At 39.6% G+C, this 16,747-nt stretch overlaps 1 protein-coding gene across 1 annotated transcript in view; it reads right to left on the bottom strand.

Annotated features, from left to right (window-relative positions):
- Positions 1-16,747, bottom strand: part of snx29 (sorting nexin 29) — a 137,891-nt gene that overhangs the window by 10,784 nt on the left and 110,360 nt on the right. The window contains exon 19 of the mRNA XM_062442326.1: positions 13,211-13,351. Within this exon, the coding sequence (XP_062298310.1) occupies positions 13,211-13,351 (141 nt within the window). The remainder of the gene's footprint in view (positions 1-13,210; positions 13,352-16,747) is intronic.

The following is a 16,747-nucleotide window of genomic DNA, read 5'->3' as shown; positions in this document are numbered from 1 at the left end:
CTTAAGATTAAATACAGAGCAATAGTAAACTTAGAGTAAATTACTTTTAGTTGTATTTAAAATAATAACAATCATTTTCTACTCAACTAATAAAAAACATTTTTTAAAGAAAAAAGTTTAGCAGCTCATGGTCAGCATTCCCGTTCGGAGCCAGGAGCTTCTTTTTAAAGGACTATGGGGTGTTTTTCAGAGTAAACACATCCCATTACCTCCGACCGAAGCTAACCCTAGCTTATAAAGGAACACTGAGCAATGCACAATTGGGCGAACATTAGCTACTCTGGCTAAATTGTGCTAACAGGGCAAGTCTTTTAATCTCATGATATCATTATTATCATTGTTATTATTATTATAAAATATTATATTATTATAAACACAAATAAGTAGTAGCTAGCAAAAAGTCTTCACTGGTGCCAACGTTTAGTTGTTTTTTTTTAATTTGACAGTGTTGTTTTAACCGCTCACTTTAGCTAGTGCTGCTGCTTTACATTACAGTAATGATAAAGTAACATTAGCTTGACAGTTTGGATAGCTTGACTGCTGATTCATCCCCACTGTGTGTTGTTCGTCCACAATTATTGTAATTAACACTATACAAGTTAAAGTTCTGCTTCCTTCTCTTTCAGACTTTTAGAGGGAAGATTTTTCCAGAGAGTGAGTGAAGGATTCAGGAGAGAGAAGATAGATGTGAGGAAGAATTGCAGGATGTAATGGTGTTGAAAGGCAAACAAAGACAAAGTAACTGATTCTGATGGAGGAAAGAGAGACACATAGAGGCAGCTTCAAAGCAAGAAAACTGATGATTACTGATATGGTAAATATTTTTGAAGGCACAATCTGTTTGCAAAATCTCCAAATGCCAATCCAAATATACACTAAAGGGCGCCCCCGCTAATAATAGTCAAAGCACAAGACTTAACTCTGCTATTAAAGGTACATACAGGTACTAACACTACACAACAACTCTATTGACATGATGTTTTCTTAAGCTGTTAAAAGGTTGTGGACCTCAGTAACTGTACCTTAATGAAATAGTCGAAATGCCACCAAAAAAAATGTAAATATTTAAATACTGGGAGACTATTTTCCCATTCCTAAAAAAAGCATATTAGGAAACAACCATGCATTTTGCCAGGTGTGTAAGGTGGACTAGTGTTGTTCATGGTGAGAAAAAAATGATGTTAAACAGCATGCTAGGTCTGTTAAACATAAGCACGCCCAAGGAGCTGCAAAAAACCTGTGGTGTACAGTACAAGTCACACTTTTGTCGCTCTCGGCACCCACCAAGAAGCATATAGATGACAAGCGCCACATCAGCCAAGAAGAACTTAAAACGGGCGAGTACGTAACAGGTTCACAGTCGCCGCAAGTAGTGGATAAGTAAGTTTAGGAGAGTGGGAGTGGATAACTCCTCGACTCTGCTGCTTGCCGGGTAGAATAGACGGGGTAGACGCGGGTAAATCTGATGTGTCAGATTAGGCTGTGCATGCCAGCGCCGGTTTCATGCTATGTCAACACAGTAAGGGACACCCTGACTGCTTTCATGGATGTCAGAGCAGTAATAACACTAATGGACATCATGACAGATTCATCCTCTTGTTGAGACAGAGAGGAGGGCTGAAGAGGCCAGGTGCTGTCTCTTGTTTGCAGAGAGGAACGCAAGGGCAGAGCAGAAGCTACTGTGGCATACTGATGCAGGTACAACGCTGATGCTGTCCTCTTTCTATCTGTCTGCTTACATCCATCCATCTAAACACTGCTCGCTCCTTGGTTCCTCCCCTCCCCTACACAGTGCTATACTGATATGACATAGAACCTAAATCAGTCTATTATTATTAGCCATGCAGGAAAGTACATTTCGTACTGGCATAAAGGTGAGAAAGGCTTTATTTAAGCATCTCCTGGCCTATTTCTGTCTTCTCTAGAAGCAGCACACATCCTGTTCAATCAGTACAGCATGAGAGAAGACACATGAAGCTATAGATAGTGTAGATTCTTGCTCCCTTCACCTCTATATGTCATAAATGTCATGGATTCTGACTGCAAGATAACACGTTTCTATATGCTTTTGAGCGATGTATGTTGACTCATGTGGTTATGTGCATGAAATGTACCATGATATACAATCATGAAATGGTCATGTAAAGGCAGAAAGAGAAAAAAGGGGTGTATGTGCACATGCACATACACACACCACAGCTAAATGTCACTTCCTAGAGAGGAAAGATAAGCAGGAGAGAGGAGCTGTCAATGGAAGAGAAGCGTTAAATAGTCACATATGCGTCGGGGGGTCTCCACAGCTGCTCAGTGAATTTGCTGCCAGCTTTACAGCATTCAACTCTGGGGGAATGTCCAAAGAACTAAATGTGCTTGGCAACAAAAACTACTTTCAGAAGTGAAAAGTAACTACACCCTGTGGTACCAAACACTTGTTTTTTCTACCCCCCCCCCCCCCCAACAGAAAATCAATGTGCTTGACCAAGACTTCGATCAAGCCTGAAACTCTACTTACTTGCTGTTACTGTGGGTTTACAGAGATATTTATTCCTGTTGTTTTATTTCTCTGCAGTGGCAAAGAGACAGGATGCATGTAGGGATGCCATGCGATGGTGGTCTCAGACCCAACATGCTTATTGCATAATAAGCTGCTCTCTTGGCAATACAAGCAGACTTCCCTATATGTAAATTAAACTGATAGGTGTCTCCCCCCCAAAATGCAAAAAGTCTCAAGTCTACATTTTAAACAGAATCTCCCAGATCACCACTTCAAACAAGAACATCAACCTGAGCGTTGATTTGAGCCTGCAGTACACTTGAATTAAACGAGAGCGGACAGTGTTGGTACACGCCGGCAACAAAACAAGGTCAACACTTTCCACCAAGTCAACCCACACTGGACCGCAGCGAAGCTGAACAGGCTGTTCTCTCAATGCCGCATTTAAACACTCATCGAGCCACGGGTCCACGCCATGCATAAAACATCACAGGCAATTCAGGAATGCTCATACCAGACCTCCACAATGTCTCCTTGTCATAATTAAAAGCGTAAAACATGTATATTGCATAATATGCGAACACAACATACTAAGACTTGTTAATAATTCACTTTGTAGTTTCTGATTAATTAATCAGGGCAGCCTTGGCACTCCTTTCTCTCCCTCTTCACATGTACAAAGGGGGCGACTGCCGAGGGCAAATGCTGGTTGTGTAAGTGCCTTTTTTTTTCTGGTATCATTACCTTTTGGGAATCTTATATAATGTTACTGTAATCAAAAAGATCAAAAGTCATGGAGTCCCACTGCAGCTCATGTGTTTTTCATTTAAATACAGATCTGTTTTTTAAGAAGTCAAAAAGAACCAATTATTAGTTTTAATCATTGTTTTCATCTTGCTTCTACCCCCCTAGTGTAAATGCCATTCTGTTTAAGTCAGCATTTCTGTGCAGATTTAAATACTGTATTATTTTTAATGAGTGGAGCACATGATTGGCTGGTAAACCAAAGCAAACAGCGATATGATGCGATAAATACTTTGATAACTGACTCTAAGAAGGAGGATGATGCAAAAATCCAGCCTTAGTGTTTTTGGTGTTGTTAAAGACTAACACCATGCTGAAACAGTGTGTAACTGGCCGTCAAATATGTCTGAATTTATTCAAAGCGATCAGAGGCAGGGGGCTGCATTTGCAAGAAGATAATACGCATGAAAATAAGATTTGTCTGCAATTGTTGACGTCTAGGCTTATGAAATACATCTTCTAAAACAGTCAGATATCGGCGTTCACTGAACACGGAGATGCTGATTGAGATTAGGAGACACAGTTGCAGTATTCACCTAGAAATCCGTTTACTCTGCGTCTGGCTTTTAATCTGTAGCTCCTGGGTAAAGGAAAATCAGTGTCTCCATTTGTGGCCTCGGACAGAAAAGAGAGAGAGAGAGAGAGAGAGAGAGAGAGAGAGAGAGAGAGGGAGAGAGAGATAAAAGCCGCACCAAAAAATGAAGCGATTTTTATCAAAGCCAGAGGCGGTACAGTGACTTGAGCGAGCAGGAGGACAGACAGTGATACAAGTGGGCAAATGAGAGAAATTGATATTGAAGGGAGGAGAACAAAAAAAAAAAAAGGCAAACCGCCTTTGGACAACGAAAAAAAACATTAAATTTAGATGACATGCGGGCAGTGAGAAAAACCTGACAGCTAGACTCTGGGGTCTGACAACAACATGGCTTTGATTTCATCATTCTGGCCTTTTTCAGTCTCGGTGTTAACATCAGGAGGGATTTGACAGGCACAACTTGGGAACATTTAGCCTGTATGCCTGGCCGGGCCCCTGATAAATCAGCTGGTTAAGAGCTATCACAGGCAATGGGTGTGCATCTGTGTGTGTGTGTGGAACATCATCTGTATTGTTAGGTTACGCAGCTGGACAGTCTCGCCCAGAGCACTTGGAGACACAGAGAGGGAGAGTCCCATTAGCTCATTAACAGTACTAGACGCAGATGCACAAATGAGTCAAAAAGGCAAAGTCTTAATGGTGACTAGGCCTCGCAGGGGCCACGGCTAACACAGTCAGGGGTCGAATCTGCCACGGGCTGTTGTGACATGAGCCAATCCTATTCCCCAGAATGAAATGAATCCAAATGATGATTTCCCCAACAGTGTTTACATGGTTGTTAATTATATAGTGATAGCTTAAGGTATCCGGTTACCAAGCGCCGCAGTAAGCAATATAAAAGAGAGAGAAAAAAGGAGTGGGTGAGTGTAAAATGTAGTCGTAGAGTAAAATGATTAAAAAGGTAATGTAAGAGTAAAGTGAAGACTAGAAAATAATCTGAAGGGATGTTTACACAGCAGATTTGAATTTACAAAATGTTTTTAAATGAGCTAGTTTACTCTGAGCGTGGTCTCATCCCAAATGTCGACACAGATGCCATTTGGCTGCATGTTTTAGTCATCTACCCTGCATTAATCCTGACGGTAAATAAATGAGGGTAATGTTTGTTAACTGTCAACCGCAAAATGTCAAACTCCACACACCAAATGGTTTGACCCGGAGCTGGATGAGTACTTCTAAACATTTAATGATGAAGCCGCTCCTCTAAAAAAAGTGTATCAGAGTTTACATATTATTCACTTTTTTTTTACTTTACCGTTCAGGGTGAAATTGAGGTAACGTCAATCTTGAAACCTGTGTATCACTCTGGCCCCATTGAAGCACAGGGATAATGTTATAATATGGACCTGGGCTCGTATTTATTACATTTATGGGAATCACAGAGAAGAAGAGGAGTAAACTATGAGTGACCTAATGATATGCATGCTCAGAGATGAACATCCAATACACAACTCAGAATTGGAGGGGAGACAAGTAGATCCAAATTAGTGGGAAAAAAAACCTCACTGGCATTTTATGATATTTGTCTGATTTTAAATAAGTGTCAATTAAGGACCAATGCCGATACCAAAATTAGGGAGCAAAGAAATTCTGATATTGATATATATCGGCCGATAATGTTATATATACAGAATATAGCCATAAACACACTTTTTTTTTAAATGATCCCTTAAATGTGGTTATCAAACACTTGTGACCAAGATATGTAATGAATAGGGATATATCACAGTTTAACAATAAACTTAATTGTATAAAATGACATCAGAGCACTGAAACAGCTGTTAGCTGGCAGCTGCCAATAAAAACATACACAGAGCAAAACAACAACATACATATATTAAATTTGAATTTAGAAAAAGGATCAAATATACATAAAATGTTGCCTAAATTTTTATTTTATTTTAAAGAATATCGGCATATATTGGGCACCATATTTGCCAATACCGATATATCTATGATTGGTCAATATCGGCCAATAATATCGACTGGCCGATATGATATATTGGTCGGTCTGTAGTGTCAGTGTCAACTCAAACAGTTGCACAATAACAAGGAAATGGTTCATTCACCACTTAATCTTAAATCAGGTGCAAGTTGTTTCTTTAATATTTTTAGTAATGTTTTTAGTTGTAGTAAATGTCAATGCAGCTTGAAATAGAAATGGTAGGCAAGTAGAAGGTAAATGGCTGTAAGTAATATTAAAATACTAAAGCAATAAGAAGAGGTTAGCAGAGAATTGTCAGCACACATAAACACACCAACCCTCCACATTTTATAGTTACAAGCATGTACAGCCACCTATGATGTAATTTCACAAAAGATAACAATATAAAACATTAACCCTGTACCCTATACATGTTAAGAAAGGGACTGGAAAAAGGCTGAAGGCAGTGTACGTAGAAAAAAGGTAAAACAATACAGGGATTGGCACATGTATCTACTTTATATTAGTTCAAATTCCTGTCTTGTCAGATACAACATTTGAATTATGTCAGAGCTGGAGCTTAAAGCCCACGTCCAGTTAAAACCTCTGTGATTCACTTTTCTAACGAGCTCCTGTGTTGCGCTCGTGATGAGCTCTGACACCACACAAAGCAGGAGATGAGCTTAACAGTCGAATCACAGAGCGCTGGCATGAAGGCTGCCTGAGAAGTCAGTCAAGTGTTGGCATAGATAATCTCACAAACGTATGTGTATGTGTGTGTGTGTGTGTGTGTGTGTGTGTGTGTGTGTGTGTGTGTGAACGTGCAGGTTCACTGTTGCATGTGCTAGGTATGACACTTTTCCATAGGATTTCTAATGACTTAAATCCATAGCATAACCGATGCTCTTTGACAACTTGAGCTGCGTCTCTCCCTGTGCTGTCAGTCATTTTAAGAAGTGTGTGTGTGTGTGTGTGTATGTGTGTGTGTGTGTGTGTGTGTGTGTGTGTGTGTGTGTGTGTGTGTGTGTGTGTGTGTGTGTGTGTGTGTGTGTGTGCGTGCGCATGTTAACAGCATGATAAAACAGAGAGAATCCATGGCAGGTACTACAGTTTGCAAAGAGTGTGTATTGTTGCTGCTACCTGATCCTCCACTGACACTCTCTGAAATGTGTTTCATCCTTAATCCAGCAACCACAAAGCAGACGTTCATGGTGCATTGCCATTAACATTTTTCCATCATTAGCCACACATAATAATAATAATAAAATGCTGTTAGTGCGTGTGAGTGTCAAAGTCAGCTTTTGAATTTTGCAAAACTGTCGTTAAAGTGTCATTTTGTAAGAGATGAAAGACAGCGGCAGAAACAGAGAGAGATGTGAAAGCTATACAAATACCTGAACAGAGAGGAAGGCAATAACAGAAACAGATGGACAAAGAGATGAGATCCATTGCAACAACGTCTTTTATCAGAACAGGCTCAGTCATAGCCCTGAACGAAGTGTTTTGAAAAGTGTTCAATCAAAATTGGAGGTAAATAATTTCATCACATTATAAAATGAGCATTTTTCTGTTTACTTGGTATCTTTTAGATGAAGAATAACATGCTTTTTACTGTGTTTTGACTGATACTTTGACCAGTAGAAGCACTATTCGGAGTAATGTTTGGAGATTGGGTCCTGTGTGACCAGATTTGAAGGCAAAAAGCCCCGAAAACAAACATTAAATGAAGGCAAGGCAAGGTAAGGTGATTCAAAGTGCTGTACATCAAATGCAACAAATTAGGTGTATGCTTTTTAAATTCCTACTATAGTACGAGTATAACTGAAACCCCCAACTTCTTTCTTTCATTTAAGTATATGTTTATACCTGTACTTTTAGCTCCATTTAAAATGTTGTTTTAAATTGTTTGAGTAAAATCTCTTGGTACACTTCACTCCAGCTTCCTACAGCAGCACTGCTCTGCACTCCACCTGAAGAAGAAGACTCTCACTGCTGTCGACAGAATAAAGTGCTCCTAGAGAGCCAGAAACAAACACTGACTGGATTTAAATAACTGGGAAACTCAGCGTGGCAGGCCTGCTGATTACTAAGACACACACACACACACACACACACACACACACACACACACACACACACACACACACACACACACACACACACACACACACACACACACACACACACACACACACACACACACACACACACACACACACACACACACACACACACACACACACACAGAGTACAATTACTCTTTTCTGCTGTGCAGCTTCAGCTTTAAAAAAATACATTTATGGTTTTGCATGTGCACACATACACGTTAGACAGACAGAGAGACACACACACACATACACGAACTCCACCAATCTGGTACTTATCGAATCTTTAAGCTATAAAGCTCCCCACCTGCTCCCTCATTTCATTTCAGCCTGGCCCTAAGACCTTGAGCTCTGTTTTTGTTGGAACGTTTCTCCAAAACTTCTGTTCCGGGAGTAGCTCATTTTTGGAAATTTGAACAAACTATTAAATTTAATTAATTTTGTAGATTGACAGACTTCATATATACCTGCTAGCTTGTATGAGAAATTATCTTCAATTGGGTCCATACTTTGTTAAAAGCTGATGCATTTCATTTATTTTGACTCAACACCTTCTTGACCCTCTTAATGTGTTTTAGATTATCAGTTGTGTTGTGCCGAGGTAGTATTGATATACAGCAAATAACCCTATTTGATTCAATATTATGGCAAGAACCACTCAGCTAAGTAAAGAGAAACTAGAATCCATCATTACTTTCAGACATGAAGGTCAGCCAATCCGGAAAATTTAAAGAACTTTAAAAGTTTCTTCAAGTGCAGTCCCAAAACCCATCAAACACCATGATGAAACTGGCTCTCGTGAGGACTGCCTCAGGAGAGGAAGAACAAGAGTTATCTCTGCTTGGAGGAGAAGTTCATTATAGTTACCAGCCTCAGAAATCGCCATTTATCAGCACCTCATCTTAGAGCCCACATCAATGCTTCAAAGAGTTCAGACACATCTCAACATCAACTGTTCAGAGGAGACTCTGTGGATCAGGCCATCATGGTCAAACTGTTGCAAAGAAAGAACTATTGAGGAAGACCAAGAAGAAGAAGAAGATAATTGCTTGGGCCAAGAAACACAAAGACTGGATGTTAGCCCAGTGGAAATCTGTACTTCAGTCTGATGAGTAAAAATGGAGGATTCTTGGTTTCAACCACTGAGTCTTTCCAGTGAAGGTGAATGAATTGTATCTGCATGTGTGGTTCCCATTGTGAAGCATGGAGGACTAGGGAATGTGATGGAGCTTTGCAGTTTTTTCATGTTACCTTCTTGTGGTTGTTGTTTATATGGTCAAAATGTCCCCACACATGATATCCTGCCCAACATAACAACTTTGGTTGGACCATAGGGACAAGCTCTATAAACATGAAAGTATGTCCCTGACTGAGCGTCACTGAGTGACTGGCAAACCAATGGTGTAAATTCATCGTCCACTTTGGCCAGATGTCACCACGCGTTGCCACTTCCTGTGTCCATTGTTCCAAATTAAAAACCCTCTAGCGTTTCATACATGGTCTATCCATACTAAATGTTGATCTAGTCTTGTTCACGACCAGGAGAAGCTCCCGAATGGAGTTTGAGGAGTTTTTACTTCTTGTGACTAACCAACCAATGAATACTTGGTCAACTAAGACTCTTCTCATCAATTACTGTTTGGTGACTATTAGGGGGCAGCCATACACACCATCCCATCTGGTATGCACTAAGTATGAACATCATTCATTTTTCAACAGGACAATGAACCAAAACACACCTCCAGGCTATCTGTAAGGGCGATCTGTCAGGAGAGTGATTGAGTGCCAATGACCTGTCAGAGGATAAGGCCTCCACAATCACCTGACCTAAACCCAGCTGAGATGGTTTGGGAGTAGCTGGATCAGAAAGTGAAGGAAAAGCAGCCAATAAAAGCCGAGCACATGTGGGAACTCCTTCAAGACTGTTGGAAAACCCTTCCAGGTGATGACCTTATGAAGCTGGTTAAGATATGGCCAAAAGTGTGTAAAGCTGTCATCAAACCAAAAGGAGACAACTTTGAGAAATGCTGAATATGAAAGACATTTGTGTCTCTTTAGTATTGTTCTACAACGTAGAAAATAGTTTGAATAAAGAAAAAAAAAACAGACAGTTGACTTGTATGGCATAGCCCAATTTGAGTAAATGTTTAGGAGTGAACTAGATTACTGTGCAAAGGTTTTGTCCATGGAAAAGCAGTTTTAATAAGAAGATGATGGCAAAATCGGCAAGACCGATACAAAGCTTTAAAAAGCATTTAAAATGACATACACATTTTAATATAATGCTGACAATCCCAATTCATCTATGGTCACACACAAAGTCATGACTGCACCAAATTCATCAGAATTTCATTTACTACAGAATAAATTTAACCTTCCTGCCTCAGTTTGACAGATCCCAGTCACTCACTGCTTAGAGCACCAAACATGCACACCTGTTGTCACTATCACTGATTATGTTGACAATCACAGCATGGAGGAAGTCCTTCAACTAAATGTAACCTTGCGAAACACAGATTACTCAATTGAGACTTAAGTTATTTGTGTAACTGTATAAATTAACAGATTAACTAAAAACACTGCAGTGAAATTCATGATTTGACACACAGAAACATGCAGCGGAGGGATTCAGGGCCTTATAAAAAGGGACAGTAACAACATTTTTACAGACACTGTGACAGGATACAGAACATGACTGCCAAAGGACAAGCACAGGCTGTGTGTGGAGGCATAATCTCATCAGCTTTCGGTTATGAGACTACTGTGCAATGCTGCCATCCCCAGAGCTGCCCCCAGTCCTTCAGCAGAAAGCATCAAACAGACATCCAAATCAGAATTGACTTAGAGTGTAATAGCCATGCACTGTGGATGTGACCTGATGGGTGTTTTTCTAATAAACATCACAATCAAATTTTCATCTAAGTAAGACTTTTTTGTGATGAAGAGAGATACTAGCTTCTGTTTACATAATTTTAGGCTCTTTAGTATCAAATTGGATGTTCAAATGTGGTGTCCACAGTGCTACCTGACTCCAACATCATTACTGTGGGCGCAGCATATTTGTAAGGTAATAAAAAACTGTAAAAAAAAAAGAAGAAAAAAAAGCGAGAGCAAATACAAACTGTGTGGGAGAGTAAAAGAGACCTCAAGAGGCTTATAAAAACAACTCGCTTCAGTATAATAAAAAATAAATAAATAAAAACACAGCGGCAAACAAAGAGGGAGGTAATTTGGGCAGAGAAAGAAAAAGTCTATGAACAAAGAGGAAAACGGCACAAAAGAGAAAGAAATCTATAAAAACAGTACAACATATTATGAGATGAAAGTAATTACTAGCACGTGACTTGGCTTTGTAACATATTAAGGCCTGACAATCATTATTTCACTGGAATTGTATGACTTAAAGTTTCAGGTCTGATGCACCTCTGACCACACTGCAACAAGGTGAAACTATTTAACAGTGGAAATCAGGGGGGGAAAAAAACTGATTTTCAGGTGTTCATCTAAGTGGCTCTGATGCATATGTTGGAGTTTACAGGGTTTATTGTGTGTTCGTCTCTCTGGCAACGTGGATGTGGTGCTCCTGCTTTGAAATGCGGTCTGAGAGCAACAAAGCCAAGCCGCTGCTTTCTCTCCAGCGATGGCTGACTTCCTGGAGACGGTGAAAACCAATAATTCACACAAACCTGTGGTGTAATGGGGCTTTCAGAGAGCTTTCAGGGACACAATGACACCGCCTGTCTAGGCCTTTGATAGACACTTGCACTTTCACATGATACCACACGGTGTGCACACACATGCACACACATAGGAATACAAACACACACACACACGTGTTCAGTGCAGTTTCCAGCTGTGAAACTGCAGGGTCTTTGATGGTGGAGAGTCAGGTTTTGGCTGTGGCAGCTTCAAATCCAACCAGCCAGAGAATCGGGGTCAGAACCAAATTATCTCCAAAAAGTTGGAGTGGGAGGACGAGGAGAACAGGATGAAAAGAAGGGAGAGAGGAGAGGGGTGAGGAGGAAAGAGAAGGATCGGGGGGGGGCTCTCCTAACTTTCCAGGGTAGCAACTGACCCCTGTAACTGTACACGAAGAGTGATGTATATGTGTGTGTTTGTGTGTGTGTGTTGTGTGTGTGTGTGTGTGTGTGTGTGTGTGTGTGTGTGTGTGTGTGTGTGTGTGTGTGTGTGTGAGAAAGAGGAGCAAAGAGAAGTTGTCAGCAGGTAGTGGTTAACCTCATCTGACCACTACTTTATTGTATTTACTCAGCAGAGTTTATAACTTTATAGGCTGATATAAATTTTCAATTGCTGATATAATTTTTTACAGCCTGATATGAATGTTAAATATAAAAATGTCTACATTGATATATAAACACTCATATGAGGATAGTATTGTTTTATGACAAAGAAGGGATTGATTTAAACTCTTACCCAGAACAGCATTTGTTGGAGGATAGTCTTTTCTAACTATAACTTTATAGCATATTTAATGCCTTTGGATATCTCCACATGTATTAAGAGTGAGACTCTGCATTTCAAAAGTTTGGAGGCTGGTTTTTAGCCAACACCAAAAACACAGAAGCAAAAGTGTAAAGAAGGGATTCAACAGTGTGTGTTTTACTTGCTGTGCAGACCTTTTAAATATAAATGAACGTCTGTTACATTTAAGCCCTTGCCAAACAAGTTCACACAATGCTGATTAAGCCTCAGCCAGATAAATCTCTCTGTATGAGTAATCTCTCTGAGTTTTTAAATCTCGTGTCAGGTGGGACATTCCCGCTCTGGCTGTTTAAATGCGTACCCAGAGACTGCTGCCAACCGAGCCAGCTAACTTCTGGTTATCTCTCTGCCAACTTGAATGGGGATAAACTAATTTAATTGTGTGTCTCTACTAGACTTTTCATATGTTATCGGAACCAGTGGATCAAATTCTGATAGTGAATTGAGTCATTTTGTTGGGAATTAGCAATTTCGATGGCAGAGACTATGAAGGACGTGAGCACATGTTGACAGTATTTTTGTAATTACTCTCACTGCCAGAAGGGGGAGACAAAATTCCTGCACTGTAGCTTTAACGTAAACTGCAAACTTTAGGATAGCCAGCTAGCTTGCTTATTACTGTACCTACAGTAGTAATTTAACTCAGTGTCATCATTTCATTTCCCATCCTTACACGATTACTGATTCTTTAGTCACATACTCTACAGAAGGGGGTTAACAGAGAGGCATCATCACAGAGAAAAGGGACAAAAGTCAGTCAGTCAAACTGGTCTTGGTGAGCTCACCTTGTTCCCTATGGCTTTTTTGGGTGGGAAGTTGAAGGTGTCCAACTGTGGAAACTGGGATCTCAGTTGGTTGTGTAGCTCCCTGAACTCAGTGTAACGCCTGTATACGTTCCATTCGTTGTCCAGGATGCGGATGTAAACCTGAGGAGAAGACATCATCATTAATCAATGCAACCATCATCAACAGCAGCATCCTGATTTCAACTAAGTTCTGCAATCAGCATTCAAATATAATACAAGAGAAAGTGTTCGTGTATTAATACAGAGAAAATTTGGTTATATTATCTGATATAAGAAAAAATGAGAAACAACAGTATCACAATGTTTTGTTGCACCTCACATATTTGTCATTAAGCTCTCGCAGTGCCTCACAATAAACGAATGAGACGACTGAAAGAATGACTTCCTGTCATCCTTGTAAATGTGTATTTTCACTTACATACTGCAACACATAACAGAGAAAATGTCTGTCTATAGACGTGACTGTGCTGCCACCATTTCCATGCACCATTAGCTGCTTTATTCAGACTCACGAAAGATAGAGGGAGCGGAGAGAGGAGGAAAGATGAGCCTATTACAACGAAGAGAGAACGAAAGAGAGAGCAGGAGATGGGCTCCATTTTCAACTGTAGAAAACAGGGAATCCAGAGAGAGAGAGAGAGAGAGAGAGAAAGAGAGAGAGAGAGGAAGAGAGGAAGAGAGGGAGGGAGAGCAGAATAGCTTTGAGAATTCAATTTTAAAATGCCTGACCACAAAAACATACAGACTTGTTTCAGGTACATAAAAATGGAAATCAATTTAAAAATCGACCAAAAGTGCATAGGCATAGATACCACCTGCAGGGCAAATCAAAAAATAAAGTAAACAAAAGGCAAAAATGTCAAAACATGTTCCCTCTCAAACCCTGCATTGTCCTCAAAGTGTCCATGATTGATTTCACGCAGCTTTTTTTTTAGAAGTCTTTTTTCCATCTGAACACAGCATTAGTTATCTGTCTTCGAGATAACTTTTTAAGCCTTCACTTACTGTAGGCTTAGGGTCAGATGAAGTTGACTGAGCATAAATACTGTGTACTTAGGAGTGCTGAGCTTCACACTCGAGCTGTGAAACACACATTCCCACTGAGCCGCCAAGTACAACCGCAGTGTGGTAGACTGCTGGGCCTGTGCACGGGCGCAGCTGGGACTAGAGTGCGTCGGCCCAACGCACCACAACATTAGCAGCTGTGGAAATGGAGAGCCGGCTTAAACCTCTTTATTACATGATGGCAAATTTACAAGTTGTTCTTGAGTCCGAACGAGCATCTAAAGTCATTTTTATGTAAAAATCATGACGCAAATTAAATATATGGGCGCATGTGCCATTTTTGTATATTAATGAAGATATACATTCACATATATTTAATACACATCTCGTCCCATCTTATTAATAACACTGTGATAAATGTATTGCCTAATTATCATCATCACACACAAAGAAAATAAGACACTTTTTAGTCTGGTTTTTTCTCACATCAGATCAGTTGCAAAAATATTTTTTCATGCTGATAAGTGTTTAATGTTGTGTCTAATTACTGCTTTAACTAAAAATATGTTTTGAAATGCACTGATGATGAAGCCTGGGAGAGAACAGAAAAGTAACATCTTCCTTCCTTATTCATTTTCTGCTTTCTCTTGCTCCACCGGCTACCAAATATCACGCAAGAATTGTGGCTCTTTCTGTAAAAGTCTGGATGAATGAAGCTGTAATGAACATCTACATAAAAAAACACACCTGTGTCTGTCTGAATAACAAAAATCCATCACTTTAACAAAGAGATAAAGGCAGTATATTGTTCCATATTGTCTGAAAAGAGCTGTAGTCATGCTTCACCCTGTTCCATTCACCCGAACATGAAACTCCATTGAAGTTTGTACGATCATCAAACACATCATGGTGTAAAAGAATCAACTAGTTTTCTTGTTTTGTTTGCCATAATACATAGAGAGAAAAAATCACTGTTTCCTCTATACCATGATTAACTTGAGGTTAATATATACATTCTGGTCATTGTTTGGCTATACTTAAATTACAGGAAAGAACTTGGTGTAATTTCATGTACTTGTCTGGCAACCAATTAACCGTCAGCACTACAGAGCTCTCACTAAATTTTGTGTTCAACCTGTCGACCTCTTAGAAGTTTTGACTGACATTGGAGGAAGCACACAATGACACAATTTTCCTTTGTTTTGAGGCAACTGTTCCTTTACCCAGTGATCTTTTGTCAGCAAACATGCTCCTACAGTCTCGGTTAAATGGCAAAAATATAAAATGTGACATTTTGGACAGCCATTCAACGAAGACTGACAGCTGGAGCTTAGTTAGCTGTGCTAAATGTCTCATTCTTAATATTACAGCATCGGTGACAGACATGTCTAGACACTGTTAATGTTAAGGAAAAATATCAGTCAAAATGATGCTGTCCATATGGTTGAATAAATTATCTGAAATCATGTACCATTATTCAAACAGACAGATATTGAATGAGTGGGAGGTGAGAAAAATACCAAGATGGTTTTTTTTGTTTTTTTTCTAAACCTATGCCTGCTTCTGTGACTCTATCAATTAACACTCACTTTATGTAGAGGATAGTCATGAAATAGTAGAATAATATGCTCAAAGGTGATATGACTTTTATACACCAGTGAGTATATCCTGTATGGAAACTGCCTTTTGTTGAAGGACATCTAATACAGATGGCTGTAATTTATAGGCATGACTGGGGATTTGATTTGACCAGTGTGACTGTTTGGATGATATGTCTTGTACTAAAAGCAGCTGCACTAAAGGAAAGACCAGAATCCACTGCATGACGGTGGTGGTTTGACAAGATGAGAGCAGACACGGCGACTAATGGACTGAATACTTGTCATCTCTGCACTTTATGTTTGACCTACAGAAGCACATCTGAGTTTTTTAACCAACTTCTTTTTTGCAAGTTAGCATAAACACACTGACTTGATATGTGTATTTGTTTGTGTTTGTGTGTGTGTGTGTGTGTGTGTGTGTGTGTGTGTGTGTGTGTGTGTGTGTGTGTGTGTATGTTCAGGTATTCCTCCGATGTAGGGACTTACATTTTGTTACACACATGTGGGGACTCGCCTCACTTACGGGGCAAAAAGCAAATCTCCGTTATGTAAATGAATAATTTTAGGGTGAAGACTTGGTTTAAGGTTAAGGTAAATGTAATGGTTAGTGTGTGATAAATAGTGATTAGAGTTACAGTAGATTTAGTATTCAGGATATGAATGTAAGTCAATGTTATATCCCAAATTATTTAAACACGGCTGTGTGTGTCTGTGTGTTATTATCTCTTCAGTTGACTGGACAATAATGAATGTTTGTATTGTGGCACCTCAAAGGTTATTCGACTTTGGAGTGTGTATAAGATTGTGTAACATAAATTCTGCCATCGTCACCTTGGATATTGCAAAAAATCACAGAGAATCAATCAATGTCACTAAGGCAGTTTGGCATCTACTGTATAGGTAGATGAAT

Source organism: Scomber scombrus, chromosome 21, assembly GCF_963691925.1.
Source record: "Scomber scombrus chromosome 21, fScoSco1.1, whole genome shotgun sequence".
In the NCBI taxonomy this organism is placed as follows: domain Eukaryota; kingdom Metazoa; phylum Chordata; class Actinopteri; order Scombriformes; family Scombridae; genus Scomber; species Scomber scombrus.
Note: the sequence above shows the minus strand (reverse complement) of the source record. Positions and strands in the feature narration are given on the sequence as shown.